We start from the raw sequence: 22,613 nt of genomic DNA on the forward strand, positions 1-22,613 counted from the left end.
AAAAAAAGGAAAATATATTGACACCAAAATATTTTTATTTTGTATAGAAACTTTAATGGATATAACAACTTCCATCTCATAATATTACTAAATATCAGAATTACGTTGGATTATTAAATGTTTTTTGATAATTTGAAATGTAAACGAAAGTCTCTTGTCTGAAAGTAAATTTTCATTCCTGCAGAAGCTTCTTTCAACGTCTACTGATGTTATAGATGCATACTTGAAAAAGACGATCTCACTTACTGACAATTCTTCTTCAATTTGAAAAGATTTTGCTTCACCTGTTAATATCCTATAGATTTTCTTCATTGTTTGGAAGCCAGTGTAATAATAAAAATTGATGAAAAATAATAAAAATTGGAAAAAATTAACAAAAAACTTTAAAAAATTCATTAAAATGCAAAATACGCTCCAAAATTTAAAGAAAAATGCCCTATTAGTCTAAAAAAATGCTCTAAAAGACAAAAAATGTCCAAATATGCAAAAAAATGCAAATGTCATCAAAATCCGGGCCTTAGTTATGACATTGTGAATGCCCTAAATTTTGATTTGTGTGCAATTATGCTGGTCTCTAGACTGAACTTTGCACTTTTCTCACAGTTATCACGTTGTTCTGATTTCACTCTATTTTCACTGCATGTGGCAAACCAAAAACTTTAGTGGAATGGTGAGTAAAAGATGAGCTTGTGCACAATTTTAATTGCTAGTTTAAAAATGTTTACTGTTTGAATCAATTGCTGAACCTTTTTTTATGTGTATATCCTTAATTATTTTAATTTATTACTTTTTTTTCCCTTTTTTTTTTCTCCAGAACTGCACAATTTGTTTCGAACCATGGACAAATTCTAGTGAGCATAGATTAGTATCTCTAAGATGTGGTCATTTATTTGGTCGGAGGTAATATATTTTCAGTAATATTCATATTACAAGTATATTCAGTTAATACTTATAATTTTTATGTATTTTTATTAAAAATGTTACATAAATTCATTAATTTTTGTAATATCTTCTTTTCAAAATTATTAGCTTTGTATTTTTTAATTTGCTTTAAAATTGTATTTGTGTTGTAAGTTTATTCGGACATTGGATTAAGAAGAAAAATGTTTGCCTTATAAAAAATTTCATGTGTGTATTATTTTTTTTTCTCTATCTAATATAGTAATTAAGTCTTTGAATTGATCTCAAATTTTGTCTATCTGTAAAAGTTTTCAATTTTCAGAATGAAATATTCTTAAACTTAAACAATCTCCAAAAGTTTCTGTCTATTTTGTTTTTGAAAGATAACATGTTTAAAAATTATTATTTTAAAAAATTGCCTCAAAACGTTTATATAATATTTTATGTAATGTTTCTTTTCTATAAATAAAATGTCTTTAGCTGTATTCCATATTATATGCCATTGTAAAAATAAGTTGTTAATTTATTTAGTAAGTAAATAGTAAAAGTAAGTTATATTTATTCTACTATTGCTTTATCTATATATATACACAAAATGGCAGTGTCTTGAAAATAAAAATACAAAAAATGGTATAGAATAAATAACATTTTTGTGGATTACTCAAACTGATTAAGCCAATCAAAAAATCCTCATCTGCAATAAAAACTATATTTATTATGAACATTGTGCCAAAATTGGAAGTAAGTTGGCTGAAAATAGTACTAGCATAGCTGCCAACTCTACTGATCTTTCCAGTAGACAACTGGGTTTTCCCGATTTCTCCTGGTCTACTGCTTTAATAAAAATACTCCTGGTTTTTTGTGCATTTTTAGAAAATTTACTAAAATTGAGTTAGTTTCTTAAAAAAATCCCTACTGAAATAAAAGTTTTGCACAGATTTTTGCTTGCTTGAATATTTAAATATGTATAACTAATAGATAATGAATTGTGCCTTATTTACCGAAGGCAAAATGGCCAGTTTGAAACTTTTTTTCCTTCTAAAATGTTCAGTTTGTTTTATTCAGAACTCCCTTTTCAATTTATTGTAAAAATCTTTTAATTATCTCTGATGAATTAAATGCTTATTACAATTGAAACATAATTCATAGCATATAAAGTTCATTTAATGTCAATCATAACTGGAAAATATTGAAGTTTTTTCTATTTTGAAGACTATAATAATCCCTAAAATTCTCCATGCATAAAATGCTTAGTAGATTGTGCAATAATTATCATAAAATTTATATTGCGTAAAATCTACTAGATTTTTTCCTATCCATGTTGGTAACTATATACTAGTTAATGATACAGCAAGTAAGGGAAACATAGTTTTGAGAAAATTGCGTTTGAAGTTTTATGATAAGTAATTCATATAAATTTTTGCTACTTACTATAATGCATCAATAACAGGACTATAAGATACTTTTTCTCTGTCATTTTCAGCAGTCTCAAGTGCTAGTTTAGTCTGTTTCTTATTGAACTTCCTCATGTGATGCCTCATATGTTTTTAGCAGCCAAACTTCTACAGCCACATTCTTTTTGAACATATTCTTTAACTGTTGGGCCTATATTTATTTCTAATTAAATTGCTCCAAAATTGTCGAAAACCCTTTGCAGCCTTCATTAGAAATTATTAAAGCTGAATGAGATGGAATTTCAACTATTTATATTAAAATTCTTTTTCTTGTATAATTTAAACAAATTATTTCAATAAAATAATTAAAATAATAGTATTTTATAAAATGTTTTGATATGCATGAGTAAATCCATTAATCAAGTAGGCGCACTAGTTCACATATCACAGCACTTGACATATGCTGTAACTTTTTCATTTATGAAAATCAATTCAATGTTTCTGTATAGTATTCTTAAAGGGATAAACTATCCAAAAATGCAATAATTTTTCTTTTCTTTTACTCTATTCTTTCTCCTTAAATGTTCCCTGCCAAAAAAAAAGTTGGAGGCTGAAAAGAATTCATAACAAAATGGTTTAGAATAATAAATTTGCTAATGACATGTAAACACGGCTAGATATTTCTTTATAATTTCCCATGTTTTTAACTAAGCCAATTTATTATTCCTAATTAGTAATACTAATGTTTTAAAAGTTTTTATTTATTGTTATTTTTTTCTTTGATTTTGTACATGAGTGTAAATTTAATCACCCAGCAAAATTTGTTTCTTAACAAGTAATTAATAGTGACTACATTTTTAAGGTAATTTGTAATTACTACATTTGAAAAACTGGTTAAAGTTATAGTTAACTACATTTGTAACAAACTAAAAGACGTAAATAAATGGTAGTTGTAGTGAAAGTTGACTGCAAAAAAAATTTAGCCTTTTCTGACCACTAGGCATATCAGTTCTATCTAATAAAGTTTTTTAAAAAAATAAAAAACTTTTAGCTATTAGTATATAGTATTTTTGCTATTAATCATTTTTTTTAATTACTATGCAAATGTTCTATTAAAATAATTAAAGATGTTATATAATCAATACCAACACAATCATAGGATTTTAAAAGTCTTAAGTTCAAATCTGACTTTCTATAGGAATTATACATGTATACTTTAAAAGGTATGCATAATATTAATTTTCTTGACATTTATTCCTTTAAGGAATTGGTAAATAGATCTAATATATGATAAATTAATGATTTTGAGTGTTGGAAAACAATATTTTTTAATTTAGTACGAAAAACAGCTTTTTTGTATTTTATTTGTTGTTTGAAAGTATCTTCGTTAGCACATTCATTTTTATATCAGCTGCAATTATACATAAGTAAAAGTGTTTTTTTCTTCCCTTTTTAGTTGTATAACCCGATGGTTGAAGGGACAAAATGCACGTTGCCCACAATGTAATGCTAGAGCTCGAAAGTCTGAGATCCGAAATATTTATGCTAAATCAGTAAAGGTATGTTTTTAAATTTATACTCAAAATACTATTCTAATATATTCATTTTAATTTACCTAAAGTTTAATATAAGGTAGCAATATGAACTTTTATAACATATTATGCATATAATTCCTGACTTATATAATTTGCATTTCTCAATATCTAATGAAATCTTTCATCACCTGTCAGCTTAAAGATTTAAACAGTATACAATGGGCTCCACTCCCAACTAACTGATTTGTAACTATCTAGTTGCCATATTATCCGATCTTGTACAATGTGAGAAATAATAGTGGAGTGGCCATTTGTAAAACTGACTGCTGCTGAAGAAGGAAGAATGCTATGTCATCTATATATTTTGATTCTTTACTTGTCGTAATTTTTTATATTTGTGTAGTTTATTAATAAACATAGAGTATTTTGTATTAATCATTTCTCTTAAAATGTTTTTAACTATTTGGTATTGCTTACCCTTTCGCTGCATTAGACCGTACAATCTGCAGTCTTCTGTATAATTTTTATATGCAATAATGTTGTAAAAAGGCTAAAATTATTGCTGTGAAGGAGTTATAATATTCACTTAATATAATATACAGTACTCGAAGAGGCACTTTCAGTTTTTGACATTTTTCCAATTTTCGCCAGAAATACCCATATTATATCTTTATGGGTGTTTAGGGTATGCGATTTTTAGTACTTATCAATAAATTTTAAAGCTTTCCAAGATTCAAAAGGGCGGCATTAATTTACCAGCTAAAAAGTGTGTTTTTGAACTCTCTATGCTAGAAAATATCGCAATTAGCCTGTGACTTGTAGCAATTACTTTGATTTTTATTTGCAGTAGCTGTCTAATATTTCAGATGCCTAGCTTTAATATTCATTGAAATATCAATGTTTTTATAAAAAAAACTATTTTTTTTTGCTTTATACTTTTCTTACTTTAACTGTAAAAATATTCAACAAAATTTAGCAGCAAACAAAATTAGGCAGTTTTTAATTAAAAATATAATTTTAAAATTTAAAAAAAAAATGCTAAAAATTGCCCAAGATATTAAAGTATTTCAAATTATGATTGAATAAATTTGAAAAATATGTGATAAAATAATTGATAAAATTGCCCAAGATATTAAGTATTTAAAGTATTCCTTTCATACTGCACATGCACAGTATGAAAAGTACAGTAGTTTTCTGAATATGCACAGTATGAAAAGAGTATATTAAATGCTCATATCTTGCACAATTTGTAACTAATTTTTGCAAATTTTAAAATAATATTTTTCTTAATTTAAAATTGCCCAAAAAATTTTCTTTAATTTTGTTGAACATATTTATTTATCGTTAGGAAACATAAGGCAACAAAAATTGGTTGTTTTTTTTCAATAAAAATGTCCATATCTTCTTGAATAAAGCTAGGCTTATGAAATTTTGTGTAGAATTTCTGAAATTTTGCAGATAAAAACCAAAGTAATCATTAAAAGCTTAGTGCTATATTTTCTAGCTTAAGGTGTTCAAAATACTCTTTTTGTTTGTAATTTATAGCCAATCTTTCAAACCGCCTGAAAGCTTTAAACCTTATTAATAAGTATAAAAAATGGCATGTTCTAAACATCTCTAAGATTATTTAATAATTTTCTAAGGATTTTTTGAAAAAATTGAAGAAACGTTTGTTGTATGTCTTGAAATTTTTATGTATTCTCAAACTGTCTTCTTAGAAATGTTAAGCAAGTTAAAAACTAAGTGTGTGTTACTATATATATTTTTTGAAATATTTTTATCTTAAATATGCACAATAGAATGATACAATTTTGATAATCAAAATCTCCCATTCAATTATCCATGTTAAAATAAAAGAAAGTTTTTTTTTGTATATGTTTTTGAATTATTGCATTGTGGTCCTTTTGTTAACTTTTTTTTTTACCCTATAAATAAGAAATAACCATTTTTTGTATCAATCAAATTCATTTTGTATTTATTAAAAAGAAACTCTTCTTACTAAAAGAACTTCTTAATGAAAATTGTGAGGATGTTGAAATAATTTCACCTGAATTCATAAATGACATCAAAGTTGAGGCTCCAACTGTTGAAGAGAGCAGGGCTACAATTAAAAACTTAAAGAATAAGAAGGCTTCGGGACATGATGTTATTTCAGCAGAACTACTAAAAAATTGTGAGCCTACCTTATTGAAAAATTTATTTGAACTTATTACTGACATCTGGCACTCTGAGATTATGCCAACGGATCGGAATATTAGCATTTTGTGCCCAATTCATATGAAAAGAGATCCTATGACCTGTGCCAACTATCTTGGCATTAGTCTTCTTTGTATAACTTATAAAATTCTATTTAAAATTTTATATCTCAGGCTGTTGCCATTTATTGACTCACAAATAGGAAAATATCAGTGTGGATTCTGTGCTGAAAAATCAACTAAAAATCAGATATTTTGTCTCCATTAGATTTTAGAGAAATCGATAGAATTTAACATTGAAGCACAAGGATTTTTTGAACTAGCAATGCATTGTAGACCTTCAAACTGTTTTCTTATACAAATAGCAGCCATTTTTGAATGAATTAAAATAGATCACTCTTGAAAAGTTACTTATTGAAATTATCGAAATTAAGTGTCTATTAGTTAATCAATAATCTGTTAAAATCAATATTTTTTAAGCATATTTTTTTAAAATATTGATTTTAACTTTTTTACTTGCAGCTGAACTTCAATTATCTGAAAATTATAATTCTATTATCTAACTTAATTGGGCTTACGGACTTGGTTTTATGAAGCTTGAAATGTTTATTTATTTGTTAAAAAAGGCTTTAGATTCTTCTGAACGAGACAAAGCTCTTGAAGAATTGCAGAAGGAAAGAGAAACAAGAAGAAGAGTGGAAATGGATTACGCCAGAGAAAAATTGAGTCACATGATGGCTCTACAGGAATGTGAAAGGTTAAAAAAAGAATTAATTGAAACCACTAAGTTGTTACAAGAATATAGGTACCTATTTTTTTTTAAATATTATTACTTATCTTTCTTCTTTTTGAAAGTTTTGGATATCTTGGTCATAAATAGTCTACTCATACTTGCTACTTATATTTATTAATGTGATTAATATTAATTCTAAATATTATAATTACTGACCTCTTTAGAATTATTTCATTTGTTATTTTAAAGTTATTCTATGCTCTAATTGTGTATGAAGACTTAAGGCTAATTGATTCGGAAATAATTATGATTAATTGTCTTATGTTTGCATTTAATCAATGAACCCCGCAGTTTAATTTTTATTAAACTTTATAATTTCTTTCTTTTTTTCGAAAAATAAAAATAATAATTTATGTGATCTTATAAAGCCTTTGTAGAAGTGCCATTGAAAATATTGTGGTCACTATTTTGCCATGGCTGATATCTGATAAGTACACTTATAATAGTCTTAGTTAAAAATTATTTAAAAATAAAATAATAAAAAATTTTTTAAAAAAAATGTGATCACCAAAAGGCTATTACTCTTGAAAAGTGTGATGATATCCAAGTAAGGTGTGCACGCCATCAAACCCAAAACAACACCCATTTTGAATATGGCTAATAAATAAAAGAAATTAATTTTTTTTTTCATATATGATCACTTACTACAGTAAAAAAAAATTCTTTTTTAAGGTACGTTTTAATATATTTGATGAAATCTACTAATAACTTATTTTAATGGCATTTTTGATTTCCTTTTTTAGGGTCTAAAATTGTTTTATTTTTTTATTTTAAGAATTTTTTTGAAAGTTTATTTTGATTTTCCCCTTAACTGTCTTAACTAGTTAATTTTATATTTTAACTTTTAAAATTTTTTTTAAATGATTAAATAATTATTTTTAGCATTTAAAACAAGCTTCCATTTAATCTTTTACTGATGGATCGATGTAAAGCATAGTATATTAGTTACATAAATAGGCATTTTCTTGAAATTTATTTTTAAGCAATTTTCTTTGAATTTTGGTTATCTCAATTTCATTCTTCATGTGTAATAATGTATTGTGATGAGGAATTAATATAATGTACCGTTATATTAATTCAGTTAAAAGAATTTACTTACAGTATTAGATTTCTCAATTAACATGTACTCCTACAGCACACCTCTCCTGAGTGGATAATTTACTACTTCTGAGAGTGTCCGCTTTTTCAAGGTTTCACTGTATATAGTGAATAAAATATCTATGCATGTATATGTTACAGTAAAAGCCCAAAGTCTGGTAACTTCTAGGTTTTACCGCAAAAGCTTGGTAAAAAGCTGAATGAGAATCATATTAAAGCACACTTAAGACCAAGATACTTTGGTAAAAGCTAGATTTTACCAGTAAGAGCTAGGATTTACCATACTTAGGGTTTTCACTGTAACACACACATATGTATATATTTAAGAATGCACAGAGTTTTGATAATAATTTCCACTAAAACTAAGTTACTCAGTAATTTCTTTGAAGTTGGAATTACCAATATATTGTTAAAAGCGCTCCTTCAAGCTCTAAAAGCCAGTTTTCAGCCGAGGTGGTCATGGAAGTTTAAGCTTTGGAATTTCATGACGAACTTCATGATGGTAGCAATGTGATCAGCTTTATGCATTGCAATGTTAACTTCCTAGTCATATCTATCAATTGGACATGCTTTAAGCCGCCACTTGGGGTTAAGTTTTGTGCAGTTTATGATAAAAAATATCGAAGTTATTAAGTTTTTAAGAAGTTATTTTTTCTTAGTATAGTTATTTGTAAAACATCATCTTAAAATTCAAAATATTTAACTGCTTATGATGAGGAGAGAAATGGTGCTCTAATTCCAGGAAAAATTATTAATTATAGGTCTGGCTCTAAACTCATGGACTTGTCTCAANGGTACTATTCTATTATATTCATTTTATATTACCTAAAGTTTAATATAAGGTAGTAATATAAACTTTTATAACATATTATGCATGTAAATACTGACTTATATAATTTACTTTTCTCATATATATCTAATGAAATCTTTTATCATTTGTCAGCTCTAAAAAATTTCTTCAATTTTGTTGAACATGTTCATTTATCTAAACAAAACATAAGGCAGTAAAAGTTAGTTATGTTTTAGCAAAAATGTTCATATCTTCTTGAGTAAAGCTAGGCTTATGAGATTTTGTGTAGAATTTCTGAAATTTTGCAAATAAAAACCAAAGTAATCATTACAAGCTTATTGCTATATTTTCTTGCATAAGGTGTTCAAAATACTCTTTTATGTTCGTAATTTATAGTCTTATCTTTCAAACCACCTGAAATATTTAAACCTTATTCATAAGTATGAAAAATGGCATGTTCTAAAAATCTGTAAAGTTATAGAATTATTCCTTAAGTATTTCTTGAGAAATATCAAAATCTGAAAGTGTCTCTTCCATTATAGTAGGGTAATGTTTTACCCTTTCACGTCTAACCAGACACATACGTCCCAAGCAAATTTCAAAAATATCTTTTGGGACAGAAACACTTCTCTGTCTAATGGGAGACTTTCCCACCAATCCTGCCAATATTTTTGTAGGTATTTTCATTCACAGAACATAGATGGCACTACCGTACATAATGCTGCCCTACTCATAGTTTATGCTACCATAATTGTTCTGTTGTAAAAAAAGAAAAAACTTTGTCGCGAAAGGGTTAATAACCAAATTTTAATTAAGTATACTCAATCGAGGTGCTACATAGGCTATGCAATACTTGCTTAAAAAATTCTAAAACGGTATAAGATATTGTCAAACTTAAATTATTATTTCTTGAATAAATATTTTAATTTTTGTTTTCAAAATTTGTTATAAATATAATTCCTCAAATAAAAATTTGTTTAGAATTGATTGCTGGTTTCTTGCTATTTAAGTTTTATTTAAATGAACAAGAAGAATTTTATCATTCAATATCATTCGTTTTTTGTATGTCAGTTATGATCTTTAAAAAAATATTGAAAATTAATTAATGTTATTTTTTAAGCCAATAAAAAAACATTTATGTATCAAAATAGCAATTATTTTTGTATGTATTCTTAAACTGCCTTCCTAGAATTGTTAAACAATTTAAAACCTAAGTGTGTGTTACTGTATATATTTTTTCAAATGTTTTTATCTTAAATATGCACAATAGAATGATAAAATTTTTATAATCAGATTCTCCCCTCTAATTACCCATGTTAAAATATAAAAAAAGTTTTTTGTGTGCATGTTTTTGAATTATTGTGTTGTGTACTTTTTATAAACTTTTTTTTTAACTTTATAAATAGGAAATAACCATTTTTTGTATCAATCAACATCTTTTATATGAATAAAGAATGACAACTATTTTTGTATGTATTCTCAAATTATCTTAAGATCATATCAAAACATAATAACTATTTTTTTAATTACTCTCAAACTAATAACCTGGAAATATTTAACAAATTAATATTGTTAGAATTAAGTGTGTGTTAGCTATATATTAGCTATCTATTTATCTTGATTATATACAATAGAACTTTGATAGTCAAAACCTTCCATCCAATTTCTTAACTTATATTAAGTTAAAGTTTTATGTTTTTGAACTAGTAATGCATTGTGGACCTTTAAACTGTTTTCTTATAGATAGGAAATAGCAGCCATTTTTGAATGAATTAAAATAGATCACTCTAGAAAAGTTACCTAGTGAAATTATCAAAATTGAGCATCTATTAGTTTATCAATAATCTGTTAAAATCAATATTTTTTGAGCATTTTTTTCAAATATTGATTTTAACTTTCTTACTTGCAGCTGAACTTCGATTATCTGACAATTATAATTCTATTATCTAACTTAATTGGACTTACAGACTTGGTTTTCTTGAAATGTTTATTTATTTGTTAAAAAGGCTTTAGATTCTTCTGAACGAGACAAAGCTCTTGAGGAATTGCAAAAGGAAAGGGAAACAAGAAGAAGAGTGGAAATGGATTACGCCAGAGAGAAATTGAGTCACATGATGGCTCTACAGGAATGTGAAAGGTTAAAAAAAGAATTAATTGAAACCACTAAGTTGTTACAAGAATATAGGTACCTATTTTAAAAAAAAATTTTTAGATACTTATAATATTTATCTTTCTACTTTTTGAAAGTTTTTTTTATGAAAGTTTAGGATATCTTGGTCATAAATTGACTGCCCATACTTGCTACTTATATTTATTAATGTGATTAATATTAATTCTAAATATTATAATTGCTGACCTCTTTAGAATTATTTCATTTGTTATTTTAAAGTTATTTTTTGCTCTAATTGTGTATGAAGGTTTAAGGCTAATTGATACAGAAATTATTAATAATTATTTAATCAATGAACCACACAATTTAATTTTTTATTCAACTTCATAATTTTTTCCTTTTTTTCAAATGAATGAATGAAAAATTGTTTTTTTTCCCCTTCTATTTATGATCACTGATTACAATAAAAAAGATTTTTTTTGAAAGTATGTTTTAATATCTTCAGTACTTAAATCTACTAATAACTTATTTTAATGGCGTTTTTGATATTCCTATTTTAGGGCCTAGAATTATTTTATTGCTTTGTTATTTTAAGAATTTTATTGAAAGTTCATTTCGATTTTTTCCTTAGTTGTTTTAACTGGTTAATTTAATATTTTATTTTTTAAAAGTTTTTTTAAAATGTTAAATTATAATATAATTATTTTTAGCATTTAAAACAAGCTTCCATTTAATCTTTTTCTGATGAATTGATGTAAAGCATAGTATGTAGTTTAAAATTTTCTACTTTTGAGAGTGTCCGCTTTTTCAAGGTTTCACTGTATATAGTGAATAAAATATAAATGTATTTATATGTTACAGTAAAACCCCAAAGTCTGGTAACTTCTAGGTTTTACCTCAAAAGCTTAGTAAAAATCTGAAATAGAATCATATTAAAGCATACTTAAGATCGAAATACTTTGGCTAAAGCTAGATTTTGCCAGTAAAAGCTAGGATTTACCATACTTTGGTTCTTCACTGTAACACACACATATATATATTTAAGAATGCTTAGAGTTTTGATAATAATTTCCACTAAAACTAAGTTTACTCAATAATTTCTCTGAAGTTGTAATCACCAATATATTGTTAAAAGTACTCCTTCAAGCTGTAAAAGCCAGCTTTCAGCCGAGGGGGTCATGGAAGTTTAAGCTTTGAAATTTCATAACGAACTTCATGATGGTAGCAATGTGATCAGCTTTATGCACTGCATTGTTAACTTCCTAGTTAAGCTCATGCCTATCAATTAGACATGCTTTGAGCCAACACTTGGGGTTAAGTTTTGTGCAGTTTATGATAAAAATATTGAAGTTATTAAGTTTTTAAGAATTTATTTTTTGATAAAATATCTTAAAATTCAAAATATTTTATTGCTTATGATGAAGAGAGAAAAGGTGCTCTAATTCCAGGAAAAATTATTAATTATAGGTCTGGTTCTAAACTCATGGACTTGTCTCAAGCAGCAAAAAAGAACAGCTCAATATTCTCATTAGACAAAAGTATTGAAATCTTTAAAAATGGTGGCTGTAGAATTGTTGATGTCTGTGATTTGCTAGGTTTGATTTTAGTTTCCCAACCTACCAACAATGACATGTTTCCTGGACATGGGTTTCGAAAAGTAAGATAATTTCTCCTAAATTTTTTTTAAGGTTAAATCTTTAAAGAGTAATAACTTGATGAGAAAAATAAAGAAAAATTCTAAAGAGAGAATAAATTCTAAAGAGGACTAATACAAAAATTACATGTTAATTCATTTATAAAGTGAACTTTAAAGCCAAATTATTAAGTTACTGTATTTCTAGAAATATCTGAAGAAAGTATTTTTAAATTATTTTGTCATTGACAAGTTAATTGTTTTAATATTATTTTTACAGCCATTTAAAAATGTAGTTCATTGTAAAGCTTTTAATATGATTATGAAATGTTATTTTCAAAGAGTCAGAGTTAAATTATTTTAAATTATTAAAAATTATTTTAGTAGAATAAAATAAAAATATTAATGCATTAATTTCTGAAAAAAGTAAAATATTTTAGCTCTCACTATATTTTATATGTAATATCAAAATAATTTTAAATATGTTGAATATTTTGATAAAAGTTCTAATATTTAGACTTGGTGAAAATAAAAAATTACTTGGGGAAAGATCCTTTATTACAAATTAGAATTTTGTGAAATTGTTCTTAACTTTGTAATGGCTCCTTAAAGCAGCCTCAATTTTGTTTGGGTCGTCCCCAAAGCTAATTAAATTGCTTATCTTAAAAAATGATTTAATAACATACCACTCAATTACCATAAACTTGTTGCTGTGCTGTGTTTTTTAATCATCTTCATGTGACTTTATGTCAGCAGAAGAATTCAGATGTTAGGTTGTCCTCAGTACAAAACAACGTGAAAATACAATTTTGACCTGCCTTTACATTTATTTTAACCCTTGTTATTCATTTATAAAGATGTGCAATTTCTCTTTAACAAATAATTTTATGTTTGTCGAGATAATTTAATTATGTTAGTGTTAAATTCTCTAATTAGATACCCTTATCATTAGTCATTTTCACTCAAAGATTTGTGATATTCTTTCATAGATCGCAGCTCAGGAAATGAAGCTGGCAGAGTTTGTATTGGTTCATCAGAAGCCTATTAAAGATATGGCCTTTCATTCTCATGATGGTTTAGTGTTGACAGCTTCACTTGACAAGACTGTGAAAATCACTAATGTTTTGACAAACTCGGTAGTTCAAACGTAAGCATCAATCTTTTTAATGTAAATATTAAATTGCAATTTTTTGAATTGGAGTGGTAAAAAGAAATCTTTCTGTTCTAACTATTTTCTAAACATTTGACTTGGTGCCCTCTCTCTTCCTGGCGACATAGAAATACTTTAATTCTTAGGAAATTTGAAAATGCCTGTGGGAAGCATAGCATTCTCTGCAAAATTTACACCAATGCTGGGAATTTTGAAAGTGTTAGTAATTAATAATATGATGATCACACATAATTTCACAAGTTGCTTTCTATCTATTATTCGATATTAAAACTGTTTTATTTTGCTAGTCATTTGGTATAAACATTGATCCAGTGATACTGTAATCGGGGCTATGCTTTTCAAAAATTCCAATTACTAATTTTGTTATTTCTAACAGACAAGCATTTCTTTATTTATATTGAATTTCTTAAAGAATAAATATAAAAAAACGTATGAATTGATTATCAAAAATATCTCCAACTTTTGATAAAATTAATAGTTTTTTTTTATGTCATGAAATTTTTAAGTATGTAGCAATAAACAATTTTAGATTTAAAAGTTAACAATTAACTAATTTACTTATTTTGCATTTATACTTCAACTCTCAATACGTCTAAACACATTGGTAATTTTTAAAATTTTGATTAAAAACTACAGTGATACTATATTCAGTGCTATTTTTTTTTTTAAAAAATTCCTATTAATAATTTTGTAATTTCTAACGAACAAGCATATCTTTTTTTAAATTGAATTCAATAATAAATTTAGGAAAAACAGCTATGAATTGATTTTCAAAAATATCTCCACCTCTTGATAGAATTATGTTATACTTATTTTTGTCATGACAATTTTAAGTATATAGAAATGAACAAGTTCATAAAGATAGTTTAGATAAATAAAAAAAATTTTGTGCTTTAATTCTCAATGCTCATAAACACATTGGTAATTTTTTTAATTTTAATTAAAAACTACAGTAATTTAAAAAAAGAAGTATGAAATTTGACAAAAAATTGCAGGGAATTTATTTCTGACCGGAGAGTGTTTTTATTTTTTTTATCTTTAATTAACAAGACAACGGTTTTGGATTTAATCAAGATCTAAAGAAGTATTACCAGAAAACCACTTTCTGGTAATACTTCTGAAAAAAAGTGGTTTTGAGAGTTCAAATTAAGAAAACGAATACCAAATCCTGTTATGGCTTTCAGTAATCTTTTAAAACTGCACTATCAGAGGTGAATTTTCTGACTTTTGACAAATATATATTTTTTTAATATCTTTGAAACTGAGTGAATTATAGCAAAATAAAAATTAAGAAGTAATATTAAATAATAAAGTCTGTTACTCTATCTTTAATACTTATATTGATATTCTCCTTTAAAAAAATTTTTTTGTCTGAGTGTTGATCGATTTTATTTAAAAATTGAATGTTTTGAAAAAAAAGAACTTTTAAATCTGGGGTGAACACAGATTATTTCATTTTTTGAAAAATATTTTTAAATTTAATTTGCTTAGCATGTTTATATTAACGAGCAAGACACTCTTTATTTAATAATGAAAAGTTACTGATTCATTAATAAAGGAAGATGAATAATTATGTTTCTTAAGCAATCATATAGATATAAATTTATATTTTTTATTTTTGAAAAAAATTGATAGTTTTTATTATTAAAGTATAAAGATCCCCATTTAAATTTTTGGTTTATTTAAAAGTTAAATTGTTTTAGAAACTTTATGACAATATTTGCTACTTTCACTATTTTACACTAGGTTATTTGTTTTTTTAACTGCATTCATTAAACAATTTTATGGCCATTCTGATTGGTCTTGTTTATTTTAACTGTTTTTGGACCCCTAAATTGCTTCAAATCAACTCAAATTTTGCTCCAATTTGTTTTAAATGTCCTCTAAAACAAGACCTGTTTCCCTTAAGTACTTTTCTTGGGAAAGTGAGTGATTGCTTTTACTGTAGCTTGTATTGCTTCTAAACTTTTACTGCTTCAATTCTAATTATTTAATAATTAATTTCCTGTTACAATTCCAATTAGGAAAAGATTATTGATTCTATCTTTCATCAAAAGAGTAAGTAATAGTTTGCTTATCAAAATAAAGTAAAATAAATTTCTCATCAAATACCTTTTTTTTATTTACTTTTTTAAACACTATTCTACAATTAAAACACATTTCACTTTTTCAACCCTCTCCTATTTATGTTATACTATATATGCTTTAATGTCATTAAGTTGATTAAAGTTTAGTTTTGAAATTATTTTGTTTGTGCAATTTTTATAACTTTAAAACATGGAAGATATTGCATTAATTAACAGCTCATTGGTGTTATCTCTTGTGATGTTTTAACCCCATTTTCGTTAAATATGTTATTTCCAATGTGATGTATCTACATCAAAACTAAAAGCTATATTAAATTGTTCTTTTCTAAAAAGCTTTTAAACTTGTTTATTTAATTTATTTGTGCTAAAAAAGGCCCTTAATGCAGAACTTTGTGTGTTTAATGTCCTTAGCACTGAAATTCATGTGAGGAATATTTGAGAAGGGCAACTTTTATCATGCATATAATCCAGATCTACCTTAAAATATATTTTGCCAATTTTTAAAAAAATATTTTTTTTGCTAAACACTTAACAAACTTTTTTGAAGCTAATTAGTAAATTTATTGAAATTCAATACCAACTGTTTGAACAAGAACTTCTTATTAAAATAATTTTTCTTAATTCATGTAAAACTGTTATTAACAATGATGACAGAATTACATGCTTAAAATGAATAGCTATCAAAAAATATATTGTTGACTTTAAAAGTAGATTTTTTTTTTAATTCAGTAGTATGTAACAGGAACTATTTAATTTATATATTCTTCTGACTATCAAAGTGAATTTTTTTCTAAATTGTGACAATTTGTTGTTAAGATTTAGACTTAATTATATGCTGTGAGTACAAGCTTCATAAAATCGTTATTGAAAAATTTTTAAACCTTGATTTTTAAATATTTATGATCATAATATTAACCTAACCAATAAAATTATTTAGGTATTCTCTTGATTGTGATGCATGGAGTTGTGCATGGGATTCTGATGATCCTATGTATTTCTATGGTGGTTTGAGGAATGGTGGAGTATTGTTGTTTGACATTCGTGTTACAAGCAGATCTGTGAATGAATTGCCTAGATTTGGTAGTAATACGCCTGTTGTTGCTATTCAATGTCTCCGTAAACTGTCTTTATCTAACCCCAGGTTTGTCTTTAATTTCTAAATTCAAAGAAAAAAATTTAACTAACTTTAGTGGCATGTGATATGAATTTTTTTAATACTTTTTTTTTGTCTACCTTTAATGTTGATTGTTTTGTGATTGTATTGTAAATTATATGTTTTAACTGTTTGTTTTGTGGTGTTGGATTGAATGTTTAATATTCCAATTCTGTGTTGCAATCAATGAAATGTGTATTTCATTTTCAAACTATCAGTTATATATTTATTTTTAAATGTTTAAGTTCAATGAACTATTTAGTTTATAAAATTGTGTAAAAATTCCAATTAATTTATTTCCTTCAATTTCTCTAATTTTCTTGTTAAAAATTATAAGTACTAAGTACAAGTAAAAATTATAAGTATAAGTACTAAGTACATAATGAGATTAACATTACAACAGAAGGAAATTAAATTGTGTAATTATTACAACACTGGTATCTTGGTTACGTATACGCTCTGACTTTCTTGGAACCAAAATATTGTCTGCTTATGAGAGTTGCCCATTGCAGGACAGGTAGACTAATAACGAAGCTAAAGCCATAAATTTTTAAATATGATTCAGGGTTACTACAGGCGACTGAAATGCAATTATTTTTGGTATGAGGCGACTATTTTCGGGAAGAGGAGACTATTGGGAAACTTTTCTGTTCTCCTAGCAATGTTTTTTTAAGCATAAATTGGGTTTAAAATCTGCGGCTCGCGATAGCTTTAAAACACACTGAACTTTCTTTTTTTTCTTTTTTTTTTTAAAAAAAAAAAAAAAAATTTGAATTGCGAATTTGAGTCTTCACTTTTTATTTTGTTCAATCTGCAGATTCCTTTGTAAGTCTATTTTATTTCTTGGTCACCTTTTCAATGGTTATTGCTTCGAATAGCCGCATGATTTAAAAAAAAAGACATTTTTCAATATGATATTATGTAATCACTTTTCACAATATATATATTTGATATCTATCTATATATATATATAAGTTCAAAATGAACTTATTATTTTTCTTAACTTTCCTTGCGTTTTCTTGTATTTAGGCTACTAAAAGCAACTATTTCGCGAATTCTTTTTCTGTGGCAACCCTGATAATTGCTAAATATATTTACTCAAACTTAACAAAATTATATTATTTACAGGGCAAAAAAAAAACAAATATGTAGAAACTGTATATATATACATATAGGTTTATATACATGTATACATAATGGTTTTTTCATAAAAAATTCTCAAGGAATTAAAAAAAATGCCTGTAGTGAGAGGCATCTGTTTTGTAAGAGTGTCTGTAACAATGAGGTTTCAATGTAATACTTTTTTAGTTAAAATGAATAATTTTAATCTATACCTTATGAAATTTTAACTATTTCCTCTCTCATCTCTTAGCATATTTCTATAATTTGAAAGCAAAAAAAATTTGTATATCTAATTATAAGTTAGGATTTTCATTGAGAATCTGGAAAAAAGTTTTTACCTAAAAAGATGACTTTTATGTTAATAATATAAGTTTCGTGACCTAAGATTTACCAATCAAGTTTTCTAACAGTTTCTCTAACTAAAATAAAAGTGTAATTATCCTTACAACTTTAGCAGTAAAAAAAATGACACATCTTTTTTACACAATTTTTTTAACATTTTTTTATTTTTATGATAAAATATCTTTCTGTACTTCAGTAACATGCAATTTTTTTTTAAAACTCTTCTTTTGATGATCTTATATGTAGAAAACTATGCTTTGACTTGTATGTTTTTTCTCATAACAAACCAATTTCTCTCATCTTATGAATGAAGAAAAATTTTATATATTATTGAAGGAAGAATATTATTAAATGAATGAAATCGATTAGAACAGGTTTCGTCCTTCATTTTATCGAAGAAAGAATGGGAAACAAACTACGCCAAAAATCTTCTGCTGTACCGAAGGCAATAATCAGTTTTCATTGACGGAAGGCCTAGGTCTATAAAGAGCTGTCAAGTCCTGTTTATAGAAGAAATTGTTTAGATTTTTCCTGCTTGTATGAGCATTAAATATAAAAAAAGAGCAATCTTAAGTTTCTTATTTCCTAATATTAGTATGAAGATAAAACTATATTTTAAGAATCATAGTTATGTATTACATATTTAACTTGTATTTAAATGATTAATATCATTCAAACTAAATATATTGATGCTGTAATTAAATGCAATGAATATTTTTTTTAAAAAAATATGTTTGCATTGAAAAACAATATTTTAAAATTAGGTTGTTAGAGAATTTGTGTCTCTAAAAATTTAAATATATTCATTTATTTGAAATTTATCCATGCTTTCTCATTTGTAGTAAAAGTGGACCTGTTGTTGGAAAGCTCTCTGATTGTAGTTTTTATCAAAAACTAGATGAAGTAGGAGACTACAAAATTCTTCCATTACCATGCTTTGGTAATTTTATAATTACATATTTTAATCTAGCTTTATATATTATCTAGTAATTTGTTTATTTAAATACTAAAAGTTTTATATTTCTATTTTAATTTTTAATATTTCTATTTTAATTTATTGTTTAATAATTATACATCATTAATATTTTATGTGTTCTTAGTAATATTAAAACCAATTCTTGTTTGAAGCTAATAAATAAATATTACTAGTAGTATTAATTCGCTGGCTCTTTTTAATGTTCATGCTTTTTTATTAGGTCCTTTTACATCACTTAGTTCAGAACTAACATCTGGCCATTTTTTGATTTCTTGCCGTCCTTCTGTCAAACAACCTCGTGTGTCACACATGGTATGCATTCTTATTGTGCTAACTTAAATTTCTGTTCTAATAACTTGTATGGTATTCTTTCTCATTGAATTTCTCTCTTTTTTTATTAATAATGAATTATTTAGTTGCTTATGTAATATTCATTCTCATAGAATTTACTTTCTCTTATTTTTATTATTGATTGGCTGAATACCCGTTCTTCATATAGAGTGGTAAAAAATATGCAATTTATATGCCAATACCGTACAACATTCTGAAATCCTGTTCATCTTCTAAATAGGTTAATACTTTTCTCCATTAATATTGCTTTTAACATAGCTTATTTTTAATTTCTTTTAGTATTTATTACCAAAATTAAGGAACAATAGCTTCAATAATGATATGGGCATTTTTTAACTTTTTTCCTAAACAATTTAGTAGAGTTAGATTTGTTTTATAGTACAGTAGGGAACCGATTATCCGGAATGGTAGAGACCATCGCTATTCCGGATAACTGATTTTCCCTGTTTTCAGAATCGCTACAAAAAGCCGTTTTTTTTTATTGTTAAACCCAACTAAAAAAAAAAGAAAATTGGAAATAATCTTAAAAATAAGAAAAAACGATGAAGTAATACATTAATGATTATTTCCAAAATGATGGTAAGGTAAACATCTTTAAAAAAAGAAAGAAAAATCGTAAAATCTTATGAGGAAAAAAAACAAATTTTTTTTAAAAATGGTGAGAAAATTTATAGAATTTCGTTCCGGCTTTTTGGTTTTCTGATTTCCGGATGACGGGTTCTGTACTGTACATAGCATATTTTTTTTCATTTCAGCTAGTACTTATTACCATAATTAATAAAGCATCTTTAGTGTGTATAATGTTATGTTTTTTTATGTTTCACTTAAACAAATAAGTACCATTTCTTCATTGCTCTTTCTCTTTAGTGTGCAACTTATTTTTTTATTTGAATTTTTACTTCAATAACAAAATTAATTGAACCTCAGTGGAGTCAATAATAGTATGATAATTTTTCATGGTTTCTCTAGAAGAATAAGTTCCTTTTCTCCATTAATTTTACTTTCTAAACCCTAGCTATTTTTTAAATTAAATTATTAGTTAATCACAAATTTAATTTGAGCATTAATGGTGTCAAGAGTGTCGATTTTTGTTATGTTTGTCTTATACGAATTAGTACTATTTCTTCTTTAATTTTGCTTTTCTATACATAACTTAATTTTTATTTGTTTCAATTACTGTTGATTTTAAATTATTTAGTTCTACTTTTCTAATGCATATCTATAAACAGACTAATTTTGTGATTTTAGATAACTTGTAAAATGCTAATTAAGTGACATTATCTGCCTATGCTATCATGTTCATGTTGTAAATTGTGTTTATCTGACCGTAATGAATAAAGAATATCTGACCATAATGAATAAAAAATAATTAAGTACTAATGAATGTGCTAAACTAAAAACTAAGTCAAAATTTTGATAGATTTTAAGATTCGGGGCTAAATTTACCCCTTGCAGCTGTTGTGTCCAAGTTTCATATTAATAATACAAAAAATTCTGGAATTATAAGTAATAAGTACATATACATGTTTTAAATATGTTTAGACAATTTAGATAACTGAAAATTTCAAGTTGTGATCATTGTAATTTTTTATATAATGTTGGTTGAGTATCATAAATAATTGACAAAAATCATTGATTCTTTGCTGCATAAATAAAACTATATGAAAGCTAGGGCTAATATTTAGGTTGTTAATTTCAGTTTGTATAGATGTTATTAAATTACAGCTTAGTAAATTTCCGTTTATAATGGCATAGTTGCCGATTCTACTGGATTCACCTGTAGACTACTGGATTTTGCCAGTTTTTCCTGGTCTACTGGTTTAATAAAAATTCTTCTGGTTTATGTAAATTTTAAATAATTTCCTAAAATTGCTTAAGTTTTCTAAAATGAATTCCTATTGATATAAAATTTTTGCACAATTTATTGTTTGGAATATTTAAACAAGTGTTACTAATACATAATGTTTACTTTTATTTTGAACTCTTTTTTAAAAGAAATTAATTTTAAAATATTTTAACGGTCAGTAATAAATTGTCTATTACTATTTAAAATTATGAGGGAAACATTCAAATTTAAGTTAATTTAATATCTATCATAAATGTAAAATATTGTGAACCATTTATAGTTAGTTGTGTAATAAAGTTTTTGCATTTTAAGGACAATAAAAATCCCTAAGATTTCCTGTATGTAAAATACAGTACACTCTCGATTATCCGTGCTCCTTTCGGAGTCGCAAAATTTTTTTTTAAAGAGACACATTTTCAAGATTATCATGCATGTAAAATATACAAGGTCTGGCTATTAATTTCCAGGACTCCTGGAATAACTCAGAAGAAAAAAAAGTTAAACACATAGCCATTTAATATTATTCGAAGTAATCCCCATCAGCCGTAATGCACGTCTGTNAAATATATGTTGATATGAATAGAAATCTTGTCAAATCAGCCTCGCCATTTATTAATAGAATATGAATCTAATGTTTTTTATTGATAATAATCTCTGCAATAGTAAGTTATGAAGTTATAACACTTTTTGAAAGCAATATTCATTATTGGAGGCAGTATATTAGCAGCATGGTCAAAGGTAAAATCGTCTACGTTATCACGATCGTGGAGAAAGATCATACCGCTTGATCTTCTTATATTGAAGAATATGATAACAGTATTTTTGAACAAAGAAAAGAAATCATAGGCTTAGAAATTCTTGATGAAGAAAATTTAGAAGATTCATTTCAAAGTGTATGTGAGCTTGACTTCCAGTATTTAACAGATGAGGAAATTGTTACTAACTGTGTTGTTAAATCAAATAGTGATGATAGTACTGATGCAGAAGATGTAATAAATGAGGGAAATACAATTCCTGATTCTGCTGCTCTACAATCTGTGGAAACTTTATTAGATTGATTATATGGGAGAACGAGGATTTGATTACGGTGACGTTACTACGGTACGTAAAATATGTG

The 22,613-nt window shown here is 25.9% G+C and overlaps 1 protein-coding gene across 1 annotated transcript in view; it reads left to right on the forward strand.

Moving 5' to 3' along the window:
- LOC107451266 (mutagen-sensitive 302) overlaps positions 1-22,613 on the forward strand; it is a gene marked incomplete in the record, with an annotated part of 30,217 nt that overhangs the window by 3,462 nt on the left and 4,142 nt on the right. The window contains 8 exon segments of the mRNA XM_071177665.1: positions 815-900; positions 3,751-3,853; positions 10,712-10,890; positions 12,283-12,472; positions 13,438-13,595; positions 16,644-16,847; positions 19,166-19,263; positions 19,520-19,611. Coding sequence (XP_071033766.1) covers positions 815-900; positions 3,751-3,853; positions 10,712-10,890; positions 12,283-12,472; positions 13,438-13,595; positions 16,644-16,847; positions 19,166-19,263; positions 19,520-19,611 — 1,110 coding nt within the window.

Source organism: Parasteatoda tepidariorum, chromosome 2 (genome assembly GCF_043381705.1).
Source record: "Parasteatoda tepidariorum isolate YZ-2023 chromosome 2, CAS_Ptep_4.0, whole genome shotgun sequence".
Lineage (NCBI taxonomy): Eukaryota > Metazoa > Arthropoda > Arachnida > Araneae > Theridiidae > Parasteatoda > Parasteatoda tepidariorum.